Below are 24466 nucleotides of genomic sequence, written 5' to 3'. Positions count from 1 at the left end.
TCAGATGGAGGGTAGAGTGGACCTTGGACAATGGCTCTGTTAGGAACAATTGAAGTGCAATTCCACTTAGAAATGGGTAAAAGCAGGGGAACAAAGAAGTAAGGGGTTGCCTAAATGAAATGAGCACCCAAGCACCCTATGAATATTCAGTCTGTTACAACATGAGGTCCACAAGGATGGTGTGCCCCTTATTGGTTAGAGACACGGTGCTGGTGTGAAGAGGGATGGTTATTCTCCCCCTGCTAAATATAAGAGGAGGATCACTTGAAAAAGTGCCTCTTTACCCAGGTAGCAAGGAAATGAGAGCTGACACATATTAACACCTTATTGGTTCCATGCTGTATCATAATAGCATCTCATTGGCTCTCAGAACAACCAGTGTCATAGATCAGTTTTGAGTTAAAGAAATCCGCTTTCTGTTCCATAAGGCAGGTGTGTTTTCATTTTCTGGTTAATTGGCCATAAGTTTTGACAGAATACTGTGAAGTCCATCCCCAGAGCGGGGCCCGGGGCAGAGCCTCTGAAGTAGCAGTATCAGAGACGCAAGCCTGATGGGAGCAGCAAGGAAGACGAGGAGCTGCGAAAAGTGGTCTACGCGCCCAATTTCATCTTGTCAAGGTCTTAACATTCATTGGGATCTGTTGCAGCACAGAGTCCCACTTGTGCATGTCTTTAATAAAGTCTATCAAAACCAAAACAGACTCCTTGTTTTCTTCACAAGTCTCTTGGGGGGGGGGGATTAGCATGAATTATGCTGGTGCCGTAGAGATCTGGTCCTTACTCCTTTGAGTTTGAGAGTATTCAGCTGCTGGGTCAGCGTAGATAGGCTGCTGCTCCTTTGGTTATCTCCCGTTGTCACGGTTGGGGTCCGGGTCCCGATCTCTACATTTCTGGTAGGGTTGGGTGACCCCTTGCTTGTCCACCCCCTCGAGGGAGTCAGTTGGGATGCCCTCCTGTTGTCCCAGGTGGCTGGGAAGGGATAGGCTGTCCTGCCTATCCCTCTGTTCACACTCTGCCCAGGAGAGGTTGGAGCACGCTTCTCCCCAGCCTCCTAAGCAGGTTGGCCGGTACGGGATGTTCCCAGCCAGACAGCACTCCCCGCTGGTCACCAGGAGGCAGACGTCAGTGGCTGCTCTCCCCGCTCTCCCCCCTCCCTTGCCCACGAGCCTCGGGAGGAGCGACCTCCCTCTTCGGTGGTTGAGGCCTGCCGCACTCCCACCAGGCTCCTCCCCCTCTGGGGTTCGGCCGGTCCCGAGATCTCGGGCCATCCGTCTATCCGGCTGCTTGTTCCTGCTGCTTTGTGCAGGAGTGACGCGGCTGGGTGGCTGCTTCCACGGCCGGCTCCCCTTCCTCTGGGTGACCATGCTGCCTCTGCCTGCTGCTCTGGGGCTACCTGGGGTTAGGGTACCCACCCCACGGGTCGCCCCACTGGTCGCCCCACACCTCCACCTGCCCAGGGGTGCGGGGCGCCTTCGCTGCCTGCCGCGTCCTCCCAGCCCCTTCCCGCTGCAGGATAAGTCCCCGGGCGACAAATACAGATATTCCAAAGTGGTTTGTTTCATTGCATTCTGCATTAAATTACCTTTCCAAGTATATATAACATAATGGTATTATTTGTACTTACCAAGGTTTTCACAGTTTTTGGCCACTAGTGTCAAGCTCAGCTTGTTGCCCCCAAAAGCTTGTTGCCTGGTGCAACTGCTACCCTCTGCAGTCCATTAGCTATGCCACTGGTCCCCCACAATGTCAGACAGGAATCTTTTCTAATGCTACCTGCAGAAGCTGGTGATTGAAGTTGGACCTTTGGGGCATGCAAGTCATACCCTCTGCTACTAAGCTAGGTCTTCATTCCCTGTTCCACATAACTTAGCCATTCACCCAGGCAGGCAGGCAGAGTTTCCCTATAAATTTATTTCAGAAAGGAATATATTGCAAAATCTAAAAATTATGCCCAAAATATTAGAGGAGTGTCCCTTCCTTTTGTTTTGTCTGTACTATTTAAAGGCCCAAGTGTGGGACTCTAAATATAAATTAGGCTGGAGCAAGTCCCTTCTCTGACCCAGGAGGGTCAGAAACGTGCCATAAAGCATGTTTGTGCCTCCTCGCGTGTCGGCTGCATCCAGCCTCCACATTGAGGCAGAGAGGTAAGGCTGCATTGGCCAAGCTTGGCCAACACAGGGAAGAGCGAGGAGGAGGTGGGAGGGAGACATTCCGGGGCGGTTGGAGGGCGTTCCAGAGGGCATTCCTCCTGGCCTACCTGTTTCAGTGCAAGATAGGATTGAGCTGCATGTTTTGTCTGTGCTGTTTAAAGTCCTAAATTACTGCAGATTTTCTGGGCAAATGAGAAATTATCCACCACCTTCTGCAGAAGCTCTGGGCTTCTCTCCTGAGAGACGTGCACTTCAATTTCCCAAGAGTCCAGTCCACACATTGTGTGCTATCTTGCCTCAGCCTGCTTTAAATGCTGGACAAGCCAAACAGCACTATTGTATACATGTCTACTCAGAAGCAGGTCCCAGTGAGTTCAATGGGACTTGCTATCAGATGTGTGGATATGTTTTCAGCTTAAACAGAGTTTGAGATATTTGATGTCTTGTTACTGAGATCTCAAAAAAAGAGTCTCTAAAGAGACATGGAAGGGAAAAAAAAAAGCTCATTCTCTACATTTTATCATTTTTTTTAGTCGATGAGTTTTTTATTGGCTTTTAAAAAATATATTTACTATATTTATACTGCCTTTCTCCTATCAAAGTAATTTACCAGATTAAATTATAATTATTATTATTATTTTATTAATTTATACCCTGCCTTTTTGCCCAACGGGCACACAATGCGGCTTACAAACACTTTAAAAATACAACATGAAAAACAATCATTAAAAACAATTTACCATAATTAAAAAATCTAAAAACAAACAAACCCCGTGGATTTTCATATAAAAAGCAAGAACTCCAGCCAGCCTGTCAACAATTAAAAGCTTTTTGAAATAAAAAGGTCTTCAGTCCACTCCGAAACGTTAGCAACGAGGGAGCCGTTCTCAGTTCTAAGGGAAGGGAATTCCACAGTTCGGGGGCCACCACCGAGAAGGCCCTCTTCCTGGCCGCCGCCCCTCTCACCCCTCTTGGGTGGCAGCACAGTCAAAAGGGCCCCCCCAGATGATCTAAGAGCACGGGCAGGATTGTAGGGAAGGAGGCGGTCCCTCAAATACCCCGGACCCGAGCCGTAAAGACAGAACTACAAACACTAGTCCAAGAAATTCGAACTAAGTGAAAACCCCATTGAAGGAGGAGGGCTTGAAGTCCCTACATGTGTGTGGCCCCTGCTTGGGTCCAGAAGATTCTAGATTCAGAGTTCAGGCAGGATTGGCAAAAGCGCCCGTGTTTCATCCTGAAGAGCCCTGCCAGTTGAGGAGGCTGAGAGTCAGAGGGCCAGTTAACTGGCTCATCGGAAAGCATCTTGCTGGTACGTTAAGTCAGGAATCTCCGAAAGCTCAGTCCAAACTGGGCTGCCCATTCCACAATCCAGTAGCACCAAAATGGCTACCGATGTATCCTGAGCGGGAAAAGAGGCAGTTGGACATTTCCTTGAAGTCTTGTTAGTCAGAGTCATGGCAGCTAAATCACTGGAGTGGAACCAAGTGTAGGGATTTCAAGTCCAGTATGGGGGTTGGGATGTGGCAGAGACCTCCACTGCTATCCCTGGCCCCTCCTAGGCCTGAACTGCCCTCCTCCCCTTAGGGGCAGATTTATGACAGCGTGTCCTATCCCCCCAGCGGGAGCCAGCCAATTTGACCCCCAAATTAGTTTTTCTTTCCTTGTTCCATTTTAATCACAGTCCATCTTTCCCGTTGATTTTTGCCAGTGTTGTGATCTGTACAACAGTCACAGCATTGCATGATATGCCAAGGAGGTTTGAGTGGGCACGGCCGTATGGGGGTGTGCGGATGAGCAAGGGAGAGAAGTGAAGCAAAGAAGACAGGCAAGCTGACTGCTATTGATTGGCAGGCAGACTCCCAGCTGGACGTCAAGGTGGAAACGAGACCCTTTTCTCTTGAGCTTTTAGTGGCAGTGGAACCCTGCCTCATGTGTGCAGCCTGGGCAAGACTATGCATGGGATTTCCAGAGGGGAACATGGTCCTTCTAAGTGCTACCATAAAGATGGCCACAGCTTCCTCAACGGCTACAGACCCATCCTCATGCAGTCGCCATTATCCTAGGAGGTGGCCCTTATTGGAGCACCTTCCCCCTCTCCTTGACTGGTAAACCAAGAAGCCCAAGTTTGAATCAACTTATTGGACTGTGAAGACATTGGATGCAGCTACTGCATTGCAGAAGGCATGTCCACTGATTTCATTCATGCATGGGTGCAGGGGCTAGAACCTAGAACACCGTGAAGAATTAGGGTAGGGATCACCAGGGATTTGTCTGGTTTCCACCTTGTTCCTGAAGCTCCATGCCAATCTTTTCTACCCACACCTTTCTTCCTTTGTCCATCTTGGCTCACTGTCTTGATCCTCTCCCATGCAACGTTTTGATTCCTCACACATTTAATATATTTCCTTTATTTTTACTGCCTGACCTGTTTCCAGGAGAGGGGGTGTCTGGGTCCTGGGGGGTGGGGACAAGCTTCCTTAGTAACTCAGGCAGTTGGCAACCTTCAGTCTCGAAAGACTATGGTATTGCGCTCTGAAAGGTGGTTCTGGAACAGCGTCTAGTGTGGCTGAAAAGGCCGATTCGGGAGTGACAATCCCTTCCACACTGGGAGCAAGTGCAGTCTGTCCCTGGTCTGTCTCCCTGGCTATGGGCCTTCCTTCTTTGCCTCTTAGCCTCAGACTGTTGGCCAAGTGTCTCTTCAAACTGGGAAAGGCCATGCTGCACAGCCTGCCTCCAAGCGGGCCGCTCAGAGGCCAGGGTTTCCCACTTGTTGAGGTCCACTCCTAAGGCCTTCAGATCCCTCTTGCAGATGTCCTTGTATTGCAGCTGTGGTCTGCCTGTAGGGCGCTTTCCCTGCACAAGTTCTCCATAGAGGAGATCCTTTGGGATCCGGCCATCATCCATTCTCACGACATGACCGAGCCAACGCAGGCGTCTCTGTTTCAGCAGTGAATACATGCTAGGGATTCCAGCATGTTCCAGGACTGTGTTGTTTGGAACTTTGTCCTGCCAGGTGATGCCGAGGATGCGTCGGAGGCAGCGCATGTGGATAGCGCTCAGTTTCCTCTCCTTTTGTGAGCGAAGAGTCCATGACTTGCTGCAGTACAGAAGTGTACTCAGGACGCAAGCTCTGTAGACCTGGATCTTGGTGTGTTCCGTCAGCTTCTTGTTGGACCAGACTCTCTTTGTGACTCTCTTCCTTAGTAACTTACCCCACTGCCATCAACCAAAGAACCAGGATTACTAGAGGGATTCCTTGGACTAAATCCCTCTTCCTTAATACATACACTAATTAATGGGCTCTTTTTATTTCCCCTCTTTTACTCCCTATAAGGAAACAGAGTAATGGTTCCCAGATACCTCAATGAGACCCAAACAAAAAGGAATTAGAAACAGAGTTTATTAAGATCCATTAATTATTACATCTCGCAAAAGGGGCTTCTGCGCAGTCCACATGCAGTTGGCTAAAATTACAACAGTTATAGGAGGCACCCAGCCTGCAGGACTCTCCACAGACAGAACCCTTTTGCAAACCAGCTGAGAACAATTACAAAGAAAAGATAAAAACCTATTACAATCTAACACTTTTACTGACTAGTCAGAGTTAATTTACCTTCTCCCATTTACTCACACCACCAGAGTGAGGCTAACTCTCCCTTAGATCTCATCCACCAGGAAGTCAACAAAGGTCCCTCCTCTAAAGATTTGTATCCTCTTCTCTAATCAACCCAGCCATTCTCACCTGAATCTTTTACAGCCAAGGAGTCCCAGCTACTCTAATACCTATGTAAGAAAATAAGAAGCCACATGAAGCAGCTTCATGACAAGGGGTCTGCTACTACCCTACCACTTCCCTTGACTCCTGCTACTAGCTAGTTTTAAATGCACCCCCCCCCCCGATGCTGAGAATCTACATTAGCCTGAGAAGGTTATCCTCCAATCTGATCTTCCTAGCCTTATCTTGGGAAAGTTATTAGTGTTCCCATTTATCCCCAGTAGAGCCAGCAAAAGAGTACAGTGAAGAGCAGAGAGGAAGGAGCCTTCACTAACCACCAGACAATGCTCCTGTTTGCCCCTCCAATATCTTATTAACAAACTCCAAATCTGAGACCACTGGTGTAGCTGGGGGGGGCGCACTAAGTTTTGCAGGGAGCCTTCCTGCAGCATGCAAGTGGTTCCTCCCCCTCCCCTTGGGAGCCATTCGCCTCAGCCCCCTCCCCCGCCCCCGCCCACATGGCTCCCAAGGGGAGGGGAGGAGAGGAGCAGCTTGCATGCTGCAGGGAGGGTCCCTGCAAAACTTAGTGCACCACCCCCTCTAGCTACGCCAGTGTCTGAGACTGTATACTTTCCAACCTTGGTCTCTGGACATGTGAAAGTCTGGAAGAGGTTCCCCAGTTAATCACCCCACCTCAAGGAAAATACAGGGTCTCCGACCTACTGCAAACCATAGGGACATCTGCAGTGCTAAGAAGAGGCAGTGGGAACCATTCAGAAAGTGTATCACCACACCTGAGGAGTATCACAACTTGTGTGTGTTGTGTGACACAACTTGTGTGTTGTGTGTGTGATACACCTGAGGAGTATCACAACTTGTGTGTTGTGTGTGACAACAACAACAACATGGAGTATCAACAACTTGTGATCACAACAAGTTGTGTATCACAACTGCCTGAAGGAGTTGCCGCACCCACTGCATGGGAGGAGGTCCATCATGGGGGTTAAGCCTTGGTCTTGTGCACCAGGTGATGCAGACTCTGAAGCTAAGCCATACATAGGCTGAAGGCTCAAATCCATCAAAGGGTCCACCTGACCAGGGTGACTAGAAACCCTCAGTAACAGTGGCAGTGGTAGCAACCAAGATGTCATCAGAAGGTGAATGTGGGAATCTGGGGTTCCAGTATGGAGCTTTGCCCCAGGGCTCTCACACCTGCCAAGAACTTAGGAGCATGAAATAGACCACATTCTGCATGATACTCTCCTCTGGTACAAGTACAAGCTGTTGTAGTAGCCTCGGTATCCATGGCGCCTTTGGATCTCCAGTTCCTTAGGGGAAAGCTTCTGCGATAGGTTCCACCTGATGGCAACTCCGATATTCTCCCTTGTCTAAGACAACTTGCACTCCATTGCCCAAACTTCCAGCCCATGTATGGGCACACATAGAAAACCATTGTCAATCTCCTCCACATTCAGCTCGAACCTACGCGGAAAATGGCACCACAAAACAACCACACAACATCGCTTACATCATTGACCTTTTCACAACAGCAGCCTCTTCTCAATGGAAAAGGAATGACTTCCTCATTCCCATATCAAGGAAAAATAATAGCTGGCATGCACAATGAAATTTTAAAGGGAAGCATTCCAGTCTTGAATGCAGTGGGGTGAGGGGGTGGGGCTATATGGTTTGCTTTACAGTGTGGAAGTGTGGCTTGTGAAAGTTTTGAATTGGGGCCCTTCCCATCACAGAAAGCACTCAGAGCTTAGGAAAAGTCAGTGCCTTCTTTTCAATGGCTCTCCACAAAGCATCTTTAAACTCATTATTTCTTATTGTGTATATGAAAGGATTTAGCACCGGGGCAACCATCGTGTTCAGAATGGAGACAGCTTTGACGACGCCTGAGGAAGAGTCAGTGACTGTAGGTCTTAAGTAAATGAAGAGAACTGCCCCGTACAAGATGCTGACTACAATCAAATGAGAGACACAAGTGGAGAAGGCCTTCTGGCGCCCACTTGATGAAGAGATACGGAGAGTTGTGGAGATGATGAAGGTGTAAGATACCATTGTCAGAAGCAGGGACGTCAGGACCACGGCCACAGTAGTGAGGAAGCCCAGAACTTCTATGATATGTGTGTCTCCTCCTGAAATCTTCAATGAGGCTCCTGAATCACAAAAAAAATGGTCGACAATATTGGAGCCACAGAAGGGAAGCTTCAGTGACATGAGGGTCGGAGAAAGGTTGGAAAAGAATCCAGCCACCCAAGCAGCCAGTGCAAGCTGAAGGCATGCATGGGAAGTCATGATGGTGTTGTACCTCAGCGGCTGACAGATAGCCAAGTACCTATCGACGGATATGAGAGTGAGGATGAAAAACTCTGTGATCCCAAAAAGGTAATAGAAAAAGGACTGTATCCAGCAGCAAGCAAAGCAGATGGTGGCTTTTGCTGAGAGAAAGTTGACCAACATCTTGGGCATGAAGGCAGAGGTGTGTCCCATCTCAATGACGGAGAAGTTGCTAAGGAAGAAGTACATGGGCTTCTGGAGGAGGTGGTCGGTACACACCAGCACAATGATGAGACTGTTTCCTGTGACGCACAAGAAGTAGAGCAAGAGAATAACCACAAACAAAGTGATGTTCAGTGCTCTGCTGCGTGGATAAGCCAGGAGGATGAACTCTGTAACCCTGGTACAATTGCTCAGATCCATGGCTTGGGTTCTCTGAAATCTGCAACAACACAACAGAGACAGAAAACCTGTGTTTAGTATTAGTTCTGTCCTATGAGTGACATCAGAGGTTTTCTGAAACATCTCAGAATGAGGAAGTGCAATTGCTTCCTTACAATAGTTTGCTGTAGACACGTTACTTACTATGAACAAATCAACCAGCAATTCCAAGTCTGTTTCTAACCAAACGTTCAAGTAATATTGTGCTGGGACTTTCTAACATGCAAGCTCAGACATCAAACATACGTGTATTTGACCCCTTCATAACCAAAGCTTAAAAAACCAATCCTTATTCATGCACTCCATTCTGATGGAGTGCTTCCCCCAGTGGCATAGCTAGAGGGGGTGCAACCTGTTAAGTTTGCAGGGAGTCTCACAGTGGCATGCAGGCGGTTCCTCCCCTGCAGAGCCAGGTGAATGCCTCAGATTTGCTCCCCCACCTGGAACGTCTCCCAAGGGGAGGGGTGGGGCCACTTTCACGCCACAGGGAGGCTGCTGGCAAAACTTGGCACCCCCACTAACTATGCCACTGCTTATCTCATTTGTTTAGCTCACTCCATTTGCTGTCTATTCTTGGCTATCTATGGCCATTAGTAAGTCTCTGCTATCCACGCCTGAAGTCTCTGCTATCCACAGCCTTTTCAAGTCCCAGCTGTCTGTACTTGGCTAGCCACAGCTCCTGAAAGCTCTCTGTGGTGGCCATTAAAACCTATCCATATTGGCCATTTGAAGCTACCCACGGTGGCCATGTGAACCTAAGTGCAGCAGCCGCTTGAAGCTATCTATGGCCATTCTCAGGCATTCACACCCTTCCAAAGGCATTCTGCAGGCAGTCAAGAATGGGGAGCACCCCAAAATGCCCAGAGGTGCCTTGACTGGGTGACACCTGGGAATGCACAGGCTGTTCACTACTTGCAGCAGCAGCAGCTGGGCCCACGGAGTGGAGTGTCTCACTTTGCAAAATCCAGAAAAGGACCTGACACTTCTGGAATGCTAGTTAGGATTGGCCTGCATGTTCCTCTGAATGCAATGAGAAGGAGGGCCTAATCCTATCCGGCTTTACAGTATTGGTGCAGCCACAGTGCAGTCCCGAGGTAAGGGAATAAACATGCCCTTACTTAGAGGAAGCCTCTGGGATTGACTCCCACCACAGGATGCAGTGCATGCACCACTGTCATGTCTGCACCAGCACTGAACATGGATAGGATTGGGACTTCAGCAGTTTCCATGCATAGGATTGCGCTGCTAGTTGGGCAACCAACCTGGCCTTAGACAACACCTAACTTGAGTTGCATGTAAGTCCATGACTGGAAATACTTGCGACCTTCAATGGCTCAAAGCAGATAGTGATTCCCAAAGAAATGGAGCCATCAAAAGATGTACTGAATTAGCTAACAGAAGGCACATATTCCTGAAGGTAAAGTAAGGAAGAAACTTTTTTGACATACATTTACACAGGCTGCCTCTGGGTCTCCTCAGACCCTTGTACTGATTATAAATTCGGTGGGATAAATCCAAGGAGAGACAGGGGGCATTCCAAGGTAGGATTGCAGGGATAGGTGCCAGCACAAGTCCCTGCCAATGGAACCCACCCCCTTCCTCCCCAGAAACTCTCTCTGCTGTCTCCTGATCTCCACTTGTCCTTCCCCTCCCCACCCATGACACACACCCCTGCTGCCTTACAGAGACTGATGCACCCCTGGGTCTACGGCAACGGGACTCCGAAGCCACTGCCACTTTGCAGAGGTTATTTGGACTCACCTGGCAGCCGTGTGCTCCTTGCACCTTTGCTGGATGTTCTGCGACAGCGAGGCACTTCTCTTCCTGTCACAGAGGACGGGGCCATTGATTCTGCATATTCCTTCCAAGGACCAGCCAGCTTTCCTCCTAGCTTATAATTTTCTTCAGGATCTCTTTAGTCTTTCTCCTGAGATTGTCTCCACTCCTTATAGAGAACTCTGCCTTAGACTGAGTCATAAAATCAATCTATCCTGCTTCATATTATCTGCCCTGCCTGGCTGAGATTAAACCACAGTTTCAGACCAAAGACTTTCTCAGTCTGCCAAGGGGTGCCAAGGATGGAACCCTGAGTTCAAAAGCCATGTATGCTGAGCTTCAGATCCCAATCAGTCTTTTTAGCCCCCCACTGAATATTCTGGAGACATCTATCTTGAAAAGAAATGTGTTACAAAATCTGATTCACATGCTCAGCATGTTAGAGAGATATTTCTCCCTTTTTGTTTTCTTTGTACTCTTTAAAGTGTTCAGGGCAAATGAGGAAACATCCACGATCTTCTGCAGAAGCTCTGGGATTCTCCCTCCAGAGAATCCCACTTTAATTTCCCAGGAGTACAGTCCACACATTAGGCCACCAACAGTTTGTCTTACATGAGCCTATGGCTCATGGTATCAAACTTTGGAGAAGACTAATGACAATCCTTGGCATGTCTACTCAGAAGTTAGTCTCTTTGAACTTAATGGGACCAACTCCCAGTTGCATGTGGAGAGATCTGCAGTCTAATGGACTTCTGAAAAATGGAGTGGAATTTAAGATCTTATGTAAGTTGTTCTTGACATCTGAGAACAGTCTGCTTGAAACCTCACAAAAGAGGCTGCATTTCCCGTATGCATTTTAAGTCGATTCAAATATTTCAAGGTTTAAAAAGTTCAAATCAACATGTCAAGCTGTGTGTGTGTGTGTGTGTGTGTGTGTGTGTGTGTGTGTGTGTGTGTGTGTGTGTGTGTGTGTGTGTGTGGCAACAATGTAGTTGAGGGGCAAAGAGAGAATGTAGATGTGCAAATATTACCCTCATGGTGAGCCCCGCATCCTCCAAACCCCATGCTCAGTGACAATAAATGAGCCATGTTCCCTTGAATGCTGATACTGCCAGGAATGCTCTCTCTCTCTCTCTCTCTCTCTCTCTCTCTCTCTCTCTCTCTGTGGTGGTGACACAAAAAACGCTGTCTAGTGTGTTCCATGAAGCATTTGTTGGACTACTGTGAGATACAGGAAGCTAGACTAAAATGGGACTGTGGCCTGATCCAGAGGGGCTCTTCTTATGTTCTTCTGTTCTTCTGTTCCTAGGGAAGTATGATGGCACGAGAGTACCATCACTGTCACAACTGAAAGGACATGCCACAAATAATCACAATTTGTGAGATGTGTAGCAAATGGATGGAGAAATTTCAGTTCTGGCTCCTTATGTTATTTAGTTGGACTTGGTGCTCTTGTGAGGCTAAAAATGCCCGGAGCTGGGATGAGAGGCTATCAGTTAGACTTTAGGAAGTAAATGGTCCCCAAGGACAAGAGTGTGGCCAATTGTCCTGCCTAGATAGGTCTAGAGTGTGCATTTGAACCTCCTTCCCAGTCAAACTTTGAGGCCACAATATGAGCCAAGGGGCCCACCTGGACGGACGAGAGCATACAACAGTCAGAGCCAGAAGACAAAGGGGTACATAGCAGGTGATCCCCCCCCCTTGCAAAGTGCAAGCCCCTCGTGTGATACATGCAACCAATGAAGAAGTTGCAATTTGACATAGTGGGTGTACACTGTCAAAGAAAGCAGGGCCCTGCCTGCAGCACACACTTGTTGCCTGCTACCGTAAAGGTAGGCCTAGATCAGGCCTAGCTGTGGTTTGTTTGCCCAGCGTGGTGCGGAGCCAAATGACAACACTGAGTGGAAAGCAAAGCACAAGTTTTATTGAGGCCTCGACTCCCTGGAGAAAGAAGTCTCAGATCAGACACGAGCCCCGATATAAGAACATAAGAACAGCCCCACTGGATCAGGCCACAGGCCCATCTAGTCCAGCTTCCTGTATCTCACAGCGGCCCACCAAATGCCCCAGGGAGTACACCAGATAACAAGGGACCTGCAAGGCTTCCTGGGAATTGTAGTTAAGAACATAAGAACAGCCCCACTGGATCAGGCCAGAGGCCCATCTAGTCCAGCTTCCTGTATCTCACATGTTAGTTAGTTGGCAACCTTCAGTCTCAAAAGACTATGGTATCGCGCTCTGAAAGGTGGTTCTGGAACAGCGTCTAGTGTGGCTGAAAAGGCCGATTTGGGAGTGACAATCCCTTCCACACTGGGAGCAAGTACAGTCTGTCCCTGGCCTGTCTCCCTGGCTATGGGCCTTCCTTCTTTGCCTCAGACTGTTGGCCAAGTGTCTCTTCAAACTGGGAAAGGCCATGTTGCACAGCCTGCCTCCAAGCGGGCCGCTCAGAGGCCAGGGTTTCCCACTTGTTGAGGTCCACTCCTAAGGCCTTCAGATCCCTCTTGCAGATGTCCTTGTATCGCAGCTGTGGTCTACCTGTAGGGCGCTTTCCTTGCACGAGTTCTCCATAGAGGAGATCCTTTGGGATCCGGCCATCATCCATTCTCACGACATGACCGAGCCAATGCAGGCGTCTCTGTTTCAGTAGTGCATACATGCTAGGGATTCCAGCACGTTCCAGGACTGTGTTGTTTGGAACTTTGCGGCCCCACCAAATGCCCCAGGGAGCACACCAGATAACAAGAGACCTGCATCCTGGTGCCCTCCCTTGCATCTGGCATAGCCCATTTCTAAAATCAGGAGGTTGCACATACACATCATGGCTTGTAACCCGTAATGGATTTTTCCTCCAGAAACCTGTCCAATCCCCTTTTAAAGGCATCCAGGCCAGATGCTGTCACCACATTCTGTGGCAAGGAGTTCAACAGACCAACTACATGCTGAGTAAAGAAATATTTTCTTTTGTTTGTTCTAACTCTCCCAACACTCTATTTTATTGGATGTCCCCTGGTTCTGGTGTTATGTGAGAGTGTAAAGAGCATCTCTCTATTCACTTTATCCTTCGCATGCATAATTTTGTATGTCTCAATCATGTTCCCCCTCAGGCGCCTCTTTTCTATGCCGAAGAGGCCCAAATGCCGTAGCCTTTCCTCATAAGGAAGGTGCCCCAGCCCAGCAATCATCTTAGGTAGAGCAAGAGAATAACTATGAACAAAGTGATGGTCACTGCTCTGCTGCGTGGATAAGCCAGGAGGATGAACTCTGTTACCCTGGAACAATTGCTCAGATCCATGGCTTGGGTTCTCTGAAATCTGCAACAACACGAGACAGAAAACCTGTTTATTGTATTAGTTCTGCCCTATGAGAGGTTTATTAACCTCTGGTCTATCAGAGGTTTTCTGAAACATCTCAGAATGAGGAAGTGCAATTGCTTCCTTACAATGGTTACTTGCTCTGAACAAATCAACCAGCATTCCCAAGTCTGTTTCTAATCAAATGTTCAAGAAATGTTGTGCCGGGAATTTATAACCTGCAATCTCAGACTTCAAACATACATGTATTTGATCCCTTCATCAGCCAAGCTTAGTTTTTGGCTATCTATGGCCATTAGTAATTCTCTGCTATCCACAGCCCTTTCAAGTCCCAGCTGCCTGTACTTGGCTATCCACAGCTACTTAAAGCTATCTATGGTGGCCATTTGAAACTATCCATGGCCATTTTAAAGGTATTCACACCATTACGAAGGTTTTCTGCAGCCAGTCTAGAATGGGGAGCACCCCAGAATGCTTTGAGGTGCCTTAACTAGGTGACACTTCGGAATGCATGGGCTGCTCAATAATTGAAGCAGCAGCTGGGCCCACTGAATGGAGTGTCATGCTTTGCAAAATCCAGAAAAGGACCTGACACTTCTGGAATGTTAGTTAGAACTGGGCTGCATTTTCCTTTGAAGGCAGTGATACTTAGGAGTATACAGAGGATTGCGCTGGTCTCTGGACAACCCACCTGGCCTTAAACACCTAACTTGTGTAGCAAATAAGTTCCCGACTGGAAACAGTTGCATCCTTCAATGGTTTAAAGCAGATAGTAATGAAATGTGCCCATGAACTGCCAAAAAAGGAGATATCAAAAGGTGTACTGAATTAGCCTATGGATGCCACATATTCCTGAAGGTAAAGTAAGAAAGCAACTTTTTTTCCATACATTTGAACAGGCTGCCTTTAGGTCTCTTCAGACCCATGTACTGATTTTAAATTTGCTGGGATAAAACCAAAGAGAGCCAGTGGGTATTCCGAGGTAGGATTTCAGGGTTAGGATGCTGTCACAAGTCCCTGCCAATGGGATCCACAGAAACACTCCTTCCTCCACAGAAACACTCACTGCCCTCTCCTGATCCACCAAAACTCCACCTGCTCTTCATCTCCTTGCCCATCACAAACACCCCTGTGGACTGAGGGCCCAGTTCTATCCAACTTTCCAGCATCGGTACAGTCACAATGCAGCCACAAGGTAATGGAACAGATGTTCCCATACCTTGAGGAGGTCTGTTTGACTGCTTCCCCACCACAGGATGCAATGCATGCCCTGTTGGCACAGCTGCACTGTCTCTGGAAAATTGGATATGATCAGGCCCTCACTGAGGCCGACGCGCCCCTGGGTCTGTGGCAATTGAGTTTTGCAGCTACTGCCACTTTGCAGCAGTGGTTTGGACTCACCTGGCAACAGTGCGCTCCTTGCACCTTTACTGGGTGTTCTGCGACAGCGAGCCACTTCTCTTCCTGTCACAGAAGACAGGGCCATTGATCCTGCATATTCCTTCCAAGGGCCAGTCAACTTTTCTTCTAGCTTAGAATTTTCTTCAGGATCTCCTTAGTCTTTTTTTTGCTGAGATTCTCTCTATCTCCACTCCTGAATAGAGGACTCTGCCTTATAATGAGTCATAAAATCAATCCATCCTGTTTGATATTATCTCCCTTGCCTGGCTGAGATTCGCCACAGTTTCAGACCAAAGTCGTTCCCAGTCTGGCAAGGGGTGGCAAGGATGGAAACCTTAGTTCAAAAGCCATGTATGCCCCCTGCTGAGCTTATGATTCCTCCTGTTTGTCCCCATGAGTCTCTTCAGTGCCCCACCAAAGATTCTGGAGAAATGTTGGAAAGAAATATCTCAGAAAGAAAAGTGCTACAAAATCTGATTCACACGTACAGCACATTAGAGCATCTTTTTGTTTTCTTCGTACTCTTTAAAGTGTTCAGGGCAAATGTGAAAACATCCACGATCTTCTGCAGGAGCTCCAGGATTCTCCCTCCAGAGACACGCACTTTAATTTGCCAGGAGTACAGTCCACACATTAGCCCAGGAACAGTTCATCTAAATTTTTAAAATCTTGGTATATCAATCAATGTGTAATTTCATGAAGAACAGTTCATCTAAATTTTTAAAATCTTGGTATTTTGGAATAACATCATAAAATTATATATCAATCAATGTGTAATTTCATAAAGAACGTAATGTGACAAACATAGTTGAAATATCTCTGTTCTATCAAAAGTTATAGCCAAAAAACCAGCGGGGAGTGAGGTAATGTTGCATCACCACACCCACTGCCTGGGGAGTTGCCCTGCCGAATGCATGGGAGGAGTTCCATCATGGGAGTTATGTGCTGGTCTCCTGCACAAGGTGACACAAACGCTGCAGCTAAGCAAGACATTGGCTGAAGGCCCATACCCATCAAAGTGTCCACTTGACCAGGGTGACTAGAAACCCTCAGTAGCAGTGGCACTTGTAACACCCAAGAGATCATCAGCAGGTGAATGTGGGAATCTGGGGTTCCAGTATGGAGCTTAGCCCCAGGGCTCTCACACCTGCCAAGAACTTAGGAACATGAAATAGACCACATTCTGCCTGAAACTCTCCTCAGGTACAAGAACAAGCTGTTGTGGCAGCCTCAGTACCCATGGAGTCTTCGGATCTCCAGTTCCTTGGGGGAAAGCTTTTCTGATAGGTTCCCCTCAAGGCAACCCTGACATTCTCCCATGTCTAAGGGCCCAATCCTGTCCAATTTTCCAGTGCCAGTGCAGCCGTGCCAATGGGGTGCGCACTGCATCCCATTGTGGGGAGGATTCACAGGGGCCTCCTCAAGGTATGGGAACATTTGTTCCCTTATGTTGGGACTGCATTGCAGCTGAGCTAGTACTGGAAAATTGGATAGGACTGGGCCCTCAGTCAAGTTGCACTCCTTTGTCCAAGATCCAGCCCGTCCATGGGCACACACTCAAAACCATTGCCAATCTGCTCCACATTTGGCCCAAAGCTACCCAGAAAATGACACAACAAAAGAACCACAAAGTGTCACGTACATCATTGACCCATTCACGACAGCAGACTCTTCTCAATGGAAAAGGACAATTCAGAGTGCATTGGAATGTCTTCCTCATCCCCATATCAAGGAAAAATAATGGCTGACAGTGAAATTATTTTAAAGGGATGCAATGCAGTTCTTTTTTGGGGGGGCGGAGGCTATATGGTTGCTTTACAAGTTGGAGCTGTGGTTTGTGTAAGTTTGGAATTGGGGCTCTTCCCATCACAGGCAGTACTCAGAGCTTAGGAAAAGTCAAGTGCCTTCTTTCCAATGGCTCTCCGCAAAGCATCTTTGAACTCATTATTTCTTAATGTGTATATGAAAGGATTTAGCACCGGGGCAACCATCGTGTTCAGAATGGAGACAGCTTTGACGACACTTGTGGAAGAGTCAGTGACTGTAGGTCTTAAGTAGATGAAAAGAACTGCCCCGTACAAGATGCTGACTACAATCAAATGAGAGACACAAGTGGAGAAGGCCTTCTGGCGCCCACTTGATGAAGAGATATGGAGAATTGTGGAGATGATGAAGACATAAGACACCACTGTCAAAAGTAGGGAGGTCAGGACAACAGCCACAGTAATGAGGAAACCCAGGGCTTCAATGAGACGTGTGTCTCCTCCTGAAATCTTCAATGTGGCTCCTACATCACAAAAATAATGGTCGACAATATTGGAGCCACAGAAGGGAAGCTTAAGAAACATCAGGAACTGATAACCGATGGAGAAGAATCCAGCCACCCAAGCGACCAGTGCAACCTGAAGGCACACGTGGGGAGTCATGATGGTGTTGTACCTCAGCGGCTGACAGATAGCCAAGTACCTATCGACGGATATGAGAGTGAGGATGAAAAACTCTGTGACCCCAAAGAGGTAGTAGAAGTAGGACTGTGCCATGCAGCAAAAAAAGCAGATTTTGGCTTTTGTTGAGAGAAAGTTGACCAACATCTTGGGCATGAAGGCGGAGGTGTGTCCCATCTCAATGACGGAGAAGTTGCTAAGGAAGAAGTACATGGGCTTCTGCAGGAGGTGGTCCGTACACACCATCACAATGATGAGACTATTTCCTGTGACACACAAAAGGTAGAGCAAGAGAATAACCACGAACAAAGTGATGTTCACTGTTCTGCTGCCTGGATAAGCCAGGAGGATGAACTCTGTAACCCTGGTACAATTGCTCAGATCCATGTCTTGGGTTCTCAGATCTACAACAACACAATAGAGACAGACAACCCGTGTTTTGTATTAGTTCTGGCCTATGAGTGACATCAGAGGTTTTGTGAAACATTTCAGAACGAGGAAGTGCAGTTACTTCCTTACAATAGTTTGCTGTAGACACGATACTTACTCTGAACAAATCAACCAGCAATCCCAAGTCTGTTTCTAACCAAATGGTTAAGGAATGTTGTGCTGGGACTTTCTAAGCTGCAATCTCACCTATTCTGTATGGAAAAGATATCAGAGGTTTTCTGAAACATCTCAGAATGAGGAATTGGCTGCCTTTGGATCTCTTCAGACCCTTGCACTGATTATAAATTTGCTGGGATAAGTCCCAGGAAAGCCAGGGAGCATTCCGAGGTAGGATTTCCGGGATAGGATGCTAGTACAAGTCACTGCCAATGGGTTCCACCTCCTTCCTTCCCAGAAACACTCTCTTCCCTCTCCTGATCCCCCCAAAACTCCACCCGCCCTTCACCTCCCCGCCCATCACAAACACCCCTGCTGCCTTAATCAGACCTATGCTCCCCAGTCTGTGGCAATGGGGTTCCAAAGCCACTGCCACTTCGTAGAGGTTATTTGGACTCACCTGGCAGTCGTGTGCTCCTTGCACTTTTGCTGGATGTTTTGCAACAGCAAGCCACTCCTCTTCCTGTCACAGAGGACGGGGCCATTGACCCTGCATATTCCTTCCAAGGGCCAGTCAACTTTTCTTCTAGCTTATAATTTTCTCCAGGATATCCTTAGTCTTTTTCCTGAGATTCTCTCTGTCTCCACTCCTGAATAGAGAACTCTGCCTTATAATGAGTCATAAAATCTATCTATCCTGTTTTATATTATCTCCCTTGCCTGGTTGAGATACGCCACAATTTTAGACCAAATTCCTTTCCAGTCTGCCAAGTGGTGCCAAGGATGGAATCCTGATTTCAAAAACCATGTATGACCTCTGCTGAGCTTCAGATTCCTCCTGTCATCCCCCTTAGTCTCTTCAGCCCCCCACCAAAGATTCCAGAGAAGTGTCGGAAAGAAAGATCTCGGAAAGAAAATGTACTACAAAATCTGATTCACATGCTCAGCACATTAGAGAATTATTTCTCCCTTTTTGCTTTCTTCGTACTCTTTAAAGTGTTCAGGGCAAATGAGGAAACATCCACGATCTTCTACAGGAGCTCTGGGATTCTCCCTCCAGAGATATGCACTTTAATTTCCCAGGAGTACAGTCCACACATTAGGCCAGGAACAGTGTGTCTTGCATCATTGTCTTTGGTTCATGGTATTAAATTTTGGAGAAGACTATTGACAACCATAGGCATGTCTACTCAGAAGTAAGTCTCATTGAACTTAATGGACCCTACTCCAGGTTGCATGTGGAGAAGATTGCTGTCTAATGGACCTCTGAAAAACTGAATGGAATTTAAGATGTTATGCAAGTTGTTCTTGACATCTCAGAGCAGCCTCCTTGAAACCTCACAGTACAAAATTTGTCCAATATGCATTTTATTAAGTTGTTTCAAATTTTTCAAGAATTTAAAAAGTTCAAATCCACATGTCAACCTGTGTGTTTGTGTTTGGCAACAATGTAGCTGTGGGGCAGAGAATGTAGATGTGCAAATATTAGTCAGTGTGAGCCCCACAACCTCCATACCCCGTGCTCACTTAGAATAGCCCTGTCCCCTTGAATGCTGATACTGAGAGGAATGCTCTCTCTCTCTCTCTCAAAATTATGCAGGGGATGGACAGAGTGGATAGGGAGATGCTCTTTACACTCTCACATAACACCAGAACCAGGGGACAACCACTAAAATTAAGTGTTGGGAGGGTTAGAACAGACAAAAGAAAATATTTCTTTACTCAGCATGTGGTTGGTCTGTGGAACTCCTTGCCACAGGATGTGGTGATGGCGTCTAGCCTGGACGCCTTTAAAAGGGGATTGGACAATTTTCTGGAGGAAAAATCCATTACGGGGTACAAGCCATGATGTGTATGTGCAACCTCCTGATTTTAGAAATGGGTTATGTCAGAATGCCAGATGCAAGGGAGGGCACCAGGATGAGGTCTCTTGTTATCTGGTGTGCTCCCTGGGGCATTTGGTGGGCTGCTGTGAGATACAGGAAGCTGGACTAGATGGGTCTATGGCCTGATCCAGTGGGGCTGTTCTTATGTTCTTAACTACAATTCCCAGGAAGCCTTGCAGGTCTCTTGTTATCAGGTGTGCTCCCTGGCGCGTTTGGTGGGCCGCTGTGAGATACAGGAAGCTGGACTAGATGGGCCTATGGCCTGATCCAGTGGGGCTGTTCTTATGTTCTCTCTCCCTTGAGGTGTCTACTCATTTTACTGATGCATGGGTGTACGTGCTAGAACCTTAGAACACTGTGAAGCATTGGGATATGGATCATCTGGGATTTGTGTGGTTTCCACCTTGTCTTTGAGGCTCCATTCCAAACTTTTCTACCCATCCTTTTGTCCTTCATTGCTCAGTGTCTTGTTTTTCTCCAGTGCAATGTTTTGATTCCTCACACATTTAATGTACGTATTTCCTTTATTTTTACCATCGGACCTATTTCCATAAGTGTGGGTATCAGGGTCCTGGGGGGTGGAGACAAGTTCCCTTAGTAACTACCCCACTGTCACCAACCCAAAAACCAGGATTACTAGAGGAATGCCCTGGGCTAAATCCCTCTTCCTTATTCCATACACCAGGGGTACTCAAACTTTCAACTTTAGGGATGCTGAACCTTTAACAAGTGTATAGAAGAGAGAATTTCAGCAGGTGCAGCTTGTCATCTGTGGGATGACAAGTTGCACCTGCTGCAATTCTCTCTTCTATACACTTGTTAAAGGTCCAGCATCTCTAAAGATGAAAGTTTGAGCGCCCCTGACATACACTAATGAATGGGTTGTCTTTATTTCCCCCCTTTTACTCACTGCAAAGGAAGAGAATAATGGTTCCCAGATTCCTCAATGAGACCCAAAGAAAAAGGAATTAGAAACACAGAGCTTACTGAGATCCATTAATTATTACAACTCACAAAAGGGCCTTCTGCACAGTTCAGAAGCAGTTGGCTAAAGCTACAACAGTTATATGAAGCTCCCAAACCTGCAGGACTCTCCCAGACAGAACCCTTTTGCAAACCTGCTGAGAACAACTGCAGAGAAAAGATAAAACCCTAATACAATCTAACTCTTTTACTGACTAGTCAGAGTTAATTTAACTTCACTCATTTACTCACATTCCCAGAGTGAGGCTAACTCTCCCTTAGGTCTCATCCACCAGGAAGATAGCAAAAGCCCCTTCTCTAAAGGTTTTTATCCTCTTTTCTAATCAACCCAAACATTCTCACCTGAATGTTTTACACCCAAGGAGTCCCAGCTACTCTAATACCATGTAAGAAAATAAAAAACCCCATGGAACAGTTTCATGACAGGAGATCTTTTGCTACACCTATCACTTCCCTTGACTCCTGCTACTAGCTAGTTTTAAAAGCACCTCCTCCCTGCAGATGTTGAGACTGCACATTAACCTGAGAAAGTTAATGTCCAATTTGATCTTCCTGGCCTTGTCTTGTGAAAGCGACAGTCCTTGGTTTTCCTGTTTATCCCCAGTTTATCCAGAAAAAAGTGTACGGTGGGAGAGTAAAGAGGAAGGAGCCATCACTAACCACTAGACAATTCTCCTGTTTGCCCTTCCAATTTCCATGTTAACAAACTGCAGGTCTGAGGCTGTATGTTTTCCAGTTTTAGTCTATAAACACATTCAAGTCTGGGAGAGGTTGCCCATTTGCAGCCCAATCCTATGCATGTCTGCTGAGAAGTAAGTCCCATTAGTGTCAATGGGGCTTACTCCTGGGAAAGTGTGGATAGGATTGGGCTGTTTATCACCCCGACTCAGTGAAAATGTAGGGTCTCCTAACTACCACAAACAGTGGGGGCTGCTGCAGTGCTAAGAAGGGGAGGTAGGCACCATTTAGAAAGCACCAAAGATAAATTATAGGGGGAAACAAGGGGATTTTTGTCTATGCTTAGGAGCCAAAAATATTTAAAATCTTGGTATTTTGGAACAATATCATCATATTTTATATCAATCAATGTGTAATGTTATGCAGAATGCAATGAGACTAACAGTGTTGAAATATCTCTATTCTATCAGATGTTATAGCCAAAAATCCAGTGGGGTTTGAGGCAATGTTGCACCCCCACAACCACTGCCTGGGAGTTGCTCCACCCACTGCATGGGAGGAGGTCCATCTTGGGGGTTACACGCTGGACTCGTGACCGGGCGATGCAAACCCTAGTGAATCCACTGCAGCTAAGTCAGACGCTGGCTGAAGGCCCATACCCATGAAAGGGTCCACCTGACCAGTGTGACTAGAAACTCTCAGTAACAGTGGCAGCGGCAGCACCCAAGAGACCATCAGCAGGTGAATGTTGGGGTTCCAAAATGAAGTTTTGCCAAAGGGCTTTCACACCTGTCAGGAACTTAGGAGCATGGAATAGATCACATTGTGCCTGATACTCTCCTCTTGTGCAAGCAGAAGCTGTTGCAGCATCCTCAGTTTCCATGGAGCCTTTGGATCTCCAGTTCCTTAGGGGAAAGCTTTTGTGATAGGTTCCACCTCAAGGCAACTGACATTCTCACATGTCTAGGTCAAGTTGCACTCCATTGCCCAAGATTCAACCTGTGCATGAAAACTGAAAACATTGCAATATGCTCCACATTCAATCAGAAGCTACCCTGAAAATGGCACAACAAAAGAACCACAAAATGTCTCGTACATCATTGACCTATTCACAACAGCAGCCTCTTCTCAATGGAAAAGGACAATTCAGAGTGCATTGGAATGTCTTCCTCATCCCCATATCAAGGAAAAATAATGGCTGGTATCCAAAATGAAATTATTTTAAAGGGAAGCATTCCAGACTTGAATGTGTTTTTCTTTTTCTTTTTTTCTTTTTTTTTTGGGGGGGGGGGGAGTATATGGTTCTTACAGGTTGGTACTGTGGCCTTTGAAAGTTTGGAATTGGGGCTCTTCCCATCGCAGGCAGCACTCAGAGCTTAAGAAAAGTCAAGTGCCTTCTTTCCAATGGCTCTCCGCAAAGCATCTTTGAACTCATTATTTCTTAATGTGTATATGAAAGGATTTAGCACCGGGGCAACCATCGTGTTCAGAATGGAGACAGCTTTGACGACACTTGTGGAAGAGTCAGTGACTGTAGGTCTTAAGTAGATGAAAAGAACTGCCCCGTACAAGATGCTGACTACAATCAAATGAGAGACACAAGTGGAGAAGGCCTTCTGGCGCCCACTTGATGAAGAAATACGGAGAATTGTGGAGATGATGAAGACGTAAGACACCACAGTTAGAAGCAGGGAGGTCAGGACAACAGCCACAGTAGTGAGGAAACCCAGGGCTTCAATGAGACGAGTGTCTCCTCCTGAAATCTTCAATATGGCTCCTATATCACAAAAATAATGGTCGACAATATTGGAGCCACAGAAGGGAAGCTTCAGTACCATCAGGGCGGGAGAAAGGTTCGAAATGAATCCAGCCACCCAAGCGACCAGTGCAAGCCGAATGCACATGTGGGAAGTCATGATGGTGTTGTACCTCAGCGGCTGACAGATAGCCAAGTACCTATCGACGGATATGAGAGTGAGGATGAAAAACTCCGTGACCCCAAAAAGGTAATAGAAGAAGGACTGAACCCAGCAGCAAACAAAGGAGATGGTGGCTTTTGCTGAGAGAAAGTTGGCCAACATCTTGGGCATGAAGGCGGAGGTGTGTCCCATCTCAATGACGGAGAAGTTGCTAAGGAAGAAGTACATGGGCTTCTGCAGGAGGTGGTCGGTACACACCAGCACAATGATGAGACTATTTCCTGTGACACACAAAAGGTAGAGCAAGAGAATAACCACAAACAAAATGATGTTCAATGCTCTGCTGCGTGGATAAGCCAGGAGGATGAACTCTGTAACCCTGGAACAATTGCTCAGATCCATGGCTTGGGTTCTCAGAGATCTGCAACAACACAGCAGAGACAGAAAATCCGTGTGTTGCATTAGTTCAGGCCTATGAGTGACATCAGAGGTTTTCTGAAACATCTCAGAACAAGGAAGGGCAGTTACTTTCTTACAGTAGTTTGCTGTAGACACGTTACTTGCTCTCAACAAATCAACCAGCAATCCCAAGTCTGTTTCTAACCAAATGGTTAAGCAATGTTGTGCTGGGACTTTCTAAGCTGCAATCTCACCTATTCTGTATGGAAAAGTTTCTTCAAAATGTTTCTTGTTTGTTTTGGTTCATTATTTTTTATAGTTCAGACTTCACACATACTTGTATTTGACCCCTTCGTCAGCAAAACATATACAATCAATTCCCGTTATTCACGCACACCATTCTGATGGAGTGCTTATCCCCAGTGGCGTAGCTAGAAGGGGTGCAAAGTGCTGAGTTTTGCAGGGAGCCTCACAGTGGCATGCAGGTGGCTCCTCCCCTTCAGAGCCTGGTGAATGCCTCCATTTTG

General features: G+C 47.0%; 3 protein-coding genes across 3 annotated transcripts; all 3 read right to left on the bottom strand.

Annotated features, from left to right (window-relative positions):
• Positions 1 to 7323: 7323 nt before the first annotated feature.
• Positions 7324 to 16403, bottom strand: LOC136653601 (olfactory receptor 6X1-like). The gene is made up of 4 exons (XM_066630492.1): positions 16321 to 16403; positions 10357 to 10419; positions 7735 to 8596; positions 7324 to 7350 (listed from the first exon to the last, which is right to left on the bottom strand). The coding sequence occupies exons 1-4, from the start codon at positions 16401 to 16403 to the stop codon at positions 7324 to 7326; spliced, it is 1035 nt and encodes a 344-aa protein (XP_066486589.1).
• A 566-nt stretch (positions 16404 to 16969) lies between these two features.
• Positions 16970 to 17914, bottom strand: LOC136653600 (olfactory receptor 6X1-like). The gene has a single exon (XM_066630491.1). It carries the CDS (start codon positions 17912 to 17914, stop codon positions 16970 to 16972), a length of 945 nt encoding a protein of 314 aa, XP_066486588.1.
• A 5083-nt stretch (positions 17915 to 22997) lies between these two features.
• On the bottom strand, positions 22998 to 23942 carry LOC136653599 (olfactory receptor 6X1-like). The gene has a single exon (XM_066630490.1). The coding sequence runs from the start codon at positions 23940 to 23942 to the stop codon at positions 22998 to 23000; it is 945 nt and encodes a 314-aa protein (XP_066486587.1).
• Positions 23943 to 24466: the final 524 nt, after the last annotated feature.

The sequence above is a fragment of the Tiliqua scincoides genome, chromosome 5 (genome assembly GCF_035046505.1).
Source record: "Tiliqua scincoides isolate rTilSci1 chromosome 5, rTilSci1.hap2, whole genome shotgun sequence".
NCBI classification, from domain to species: Eukaryota; Metazoa; Chordata; class Lepidosauria; order Squamata; family Scincidae; genus Tiliqua; species Tiliqua scincoides.
The sequence above is the reverse complement of the archived record's forward strand: the minus strand, read 5'-3'. Positions and strand labels throughout refer to the sequence as shown.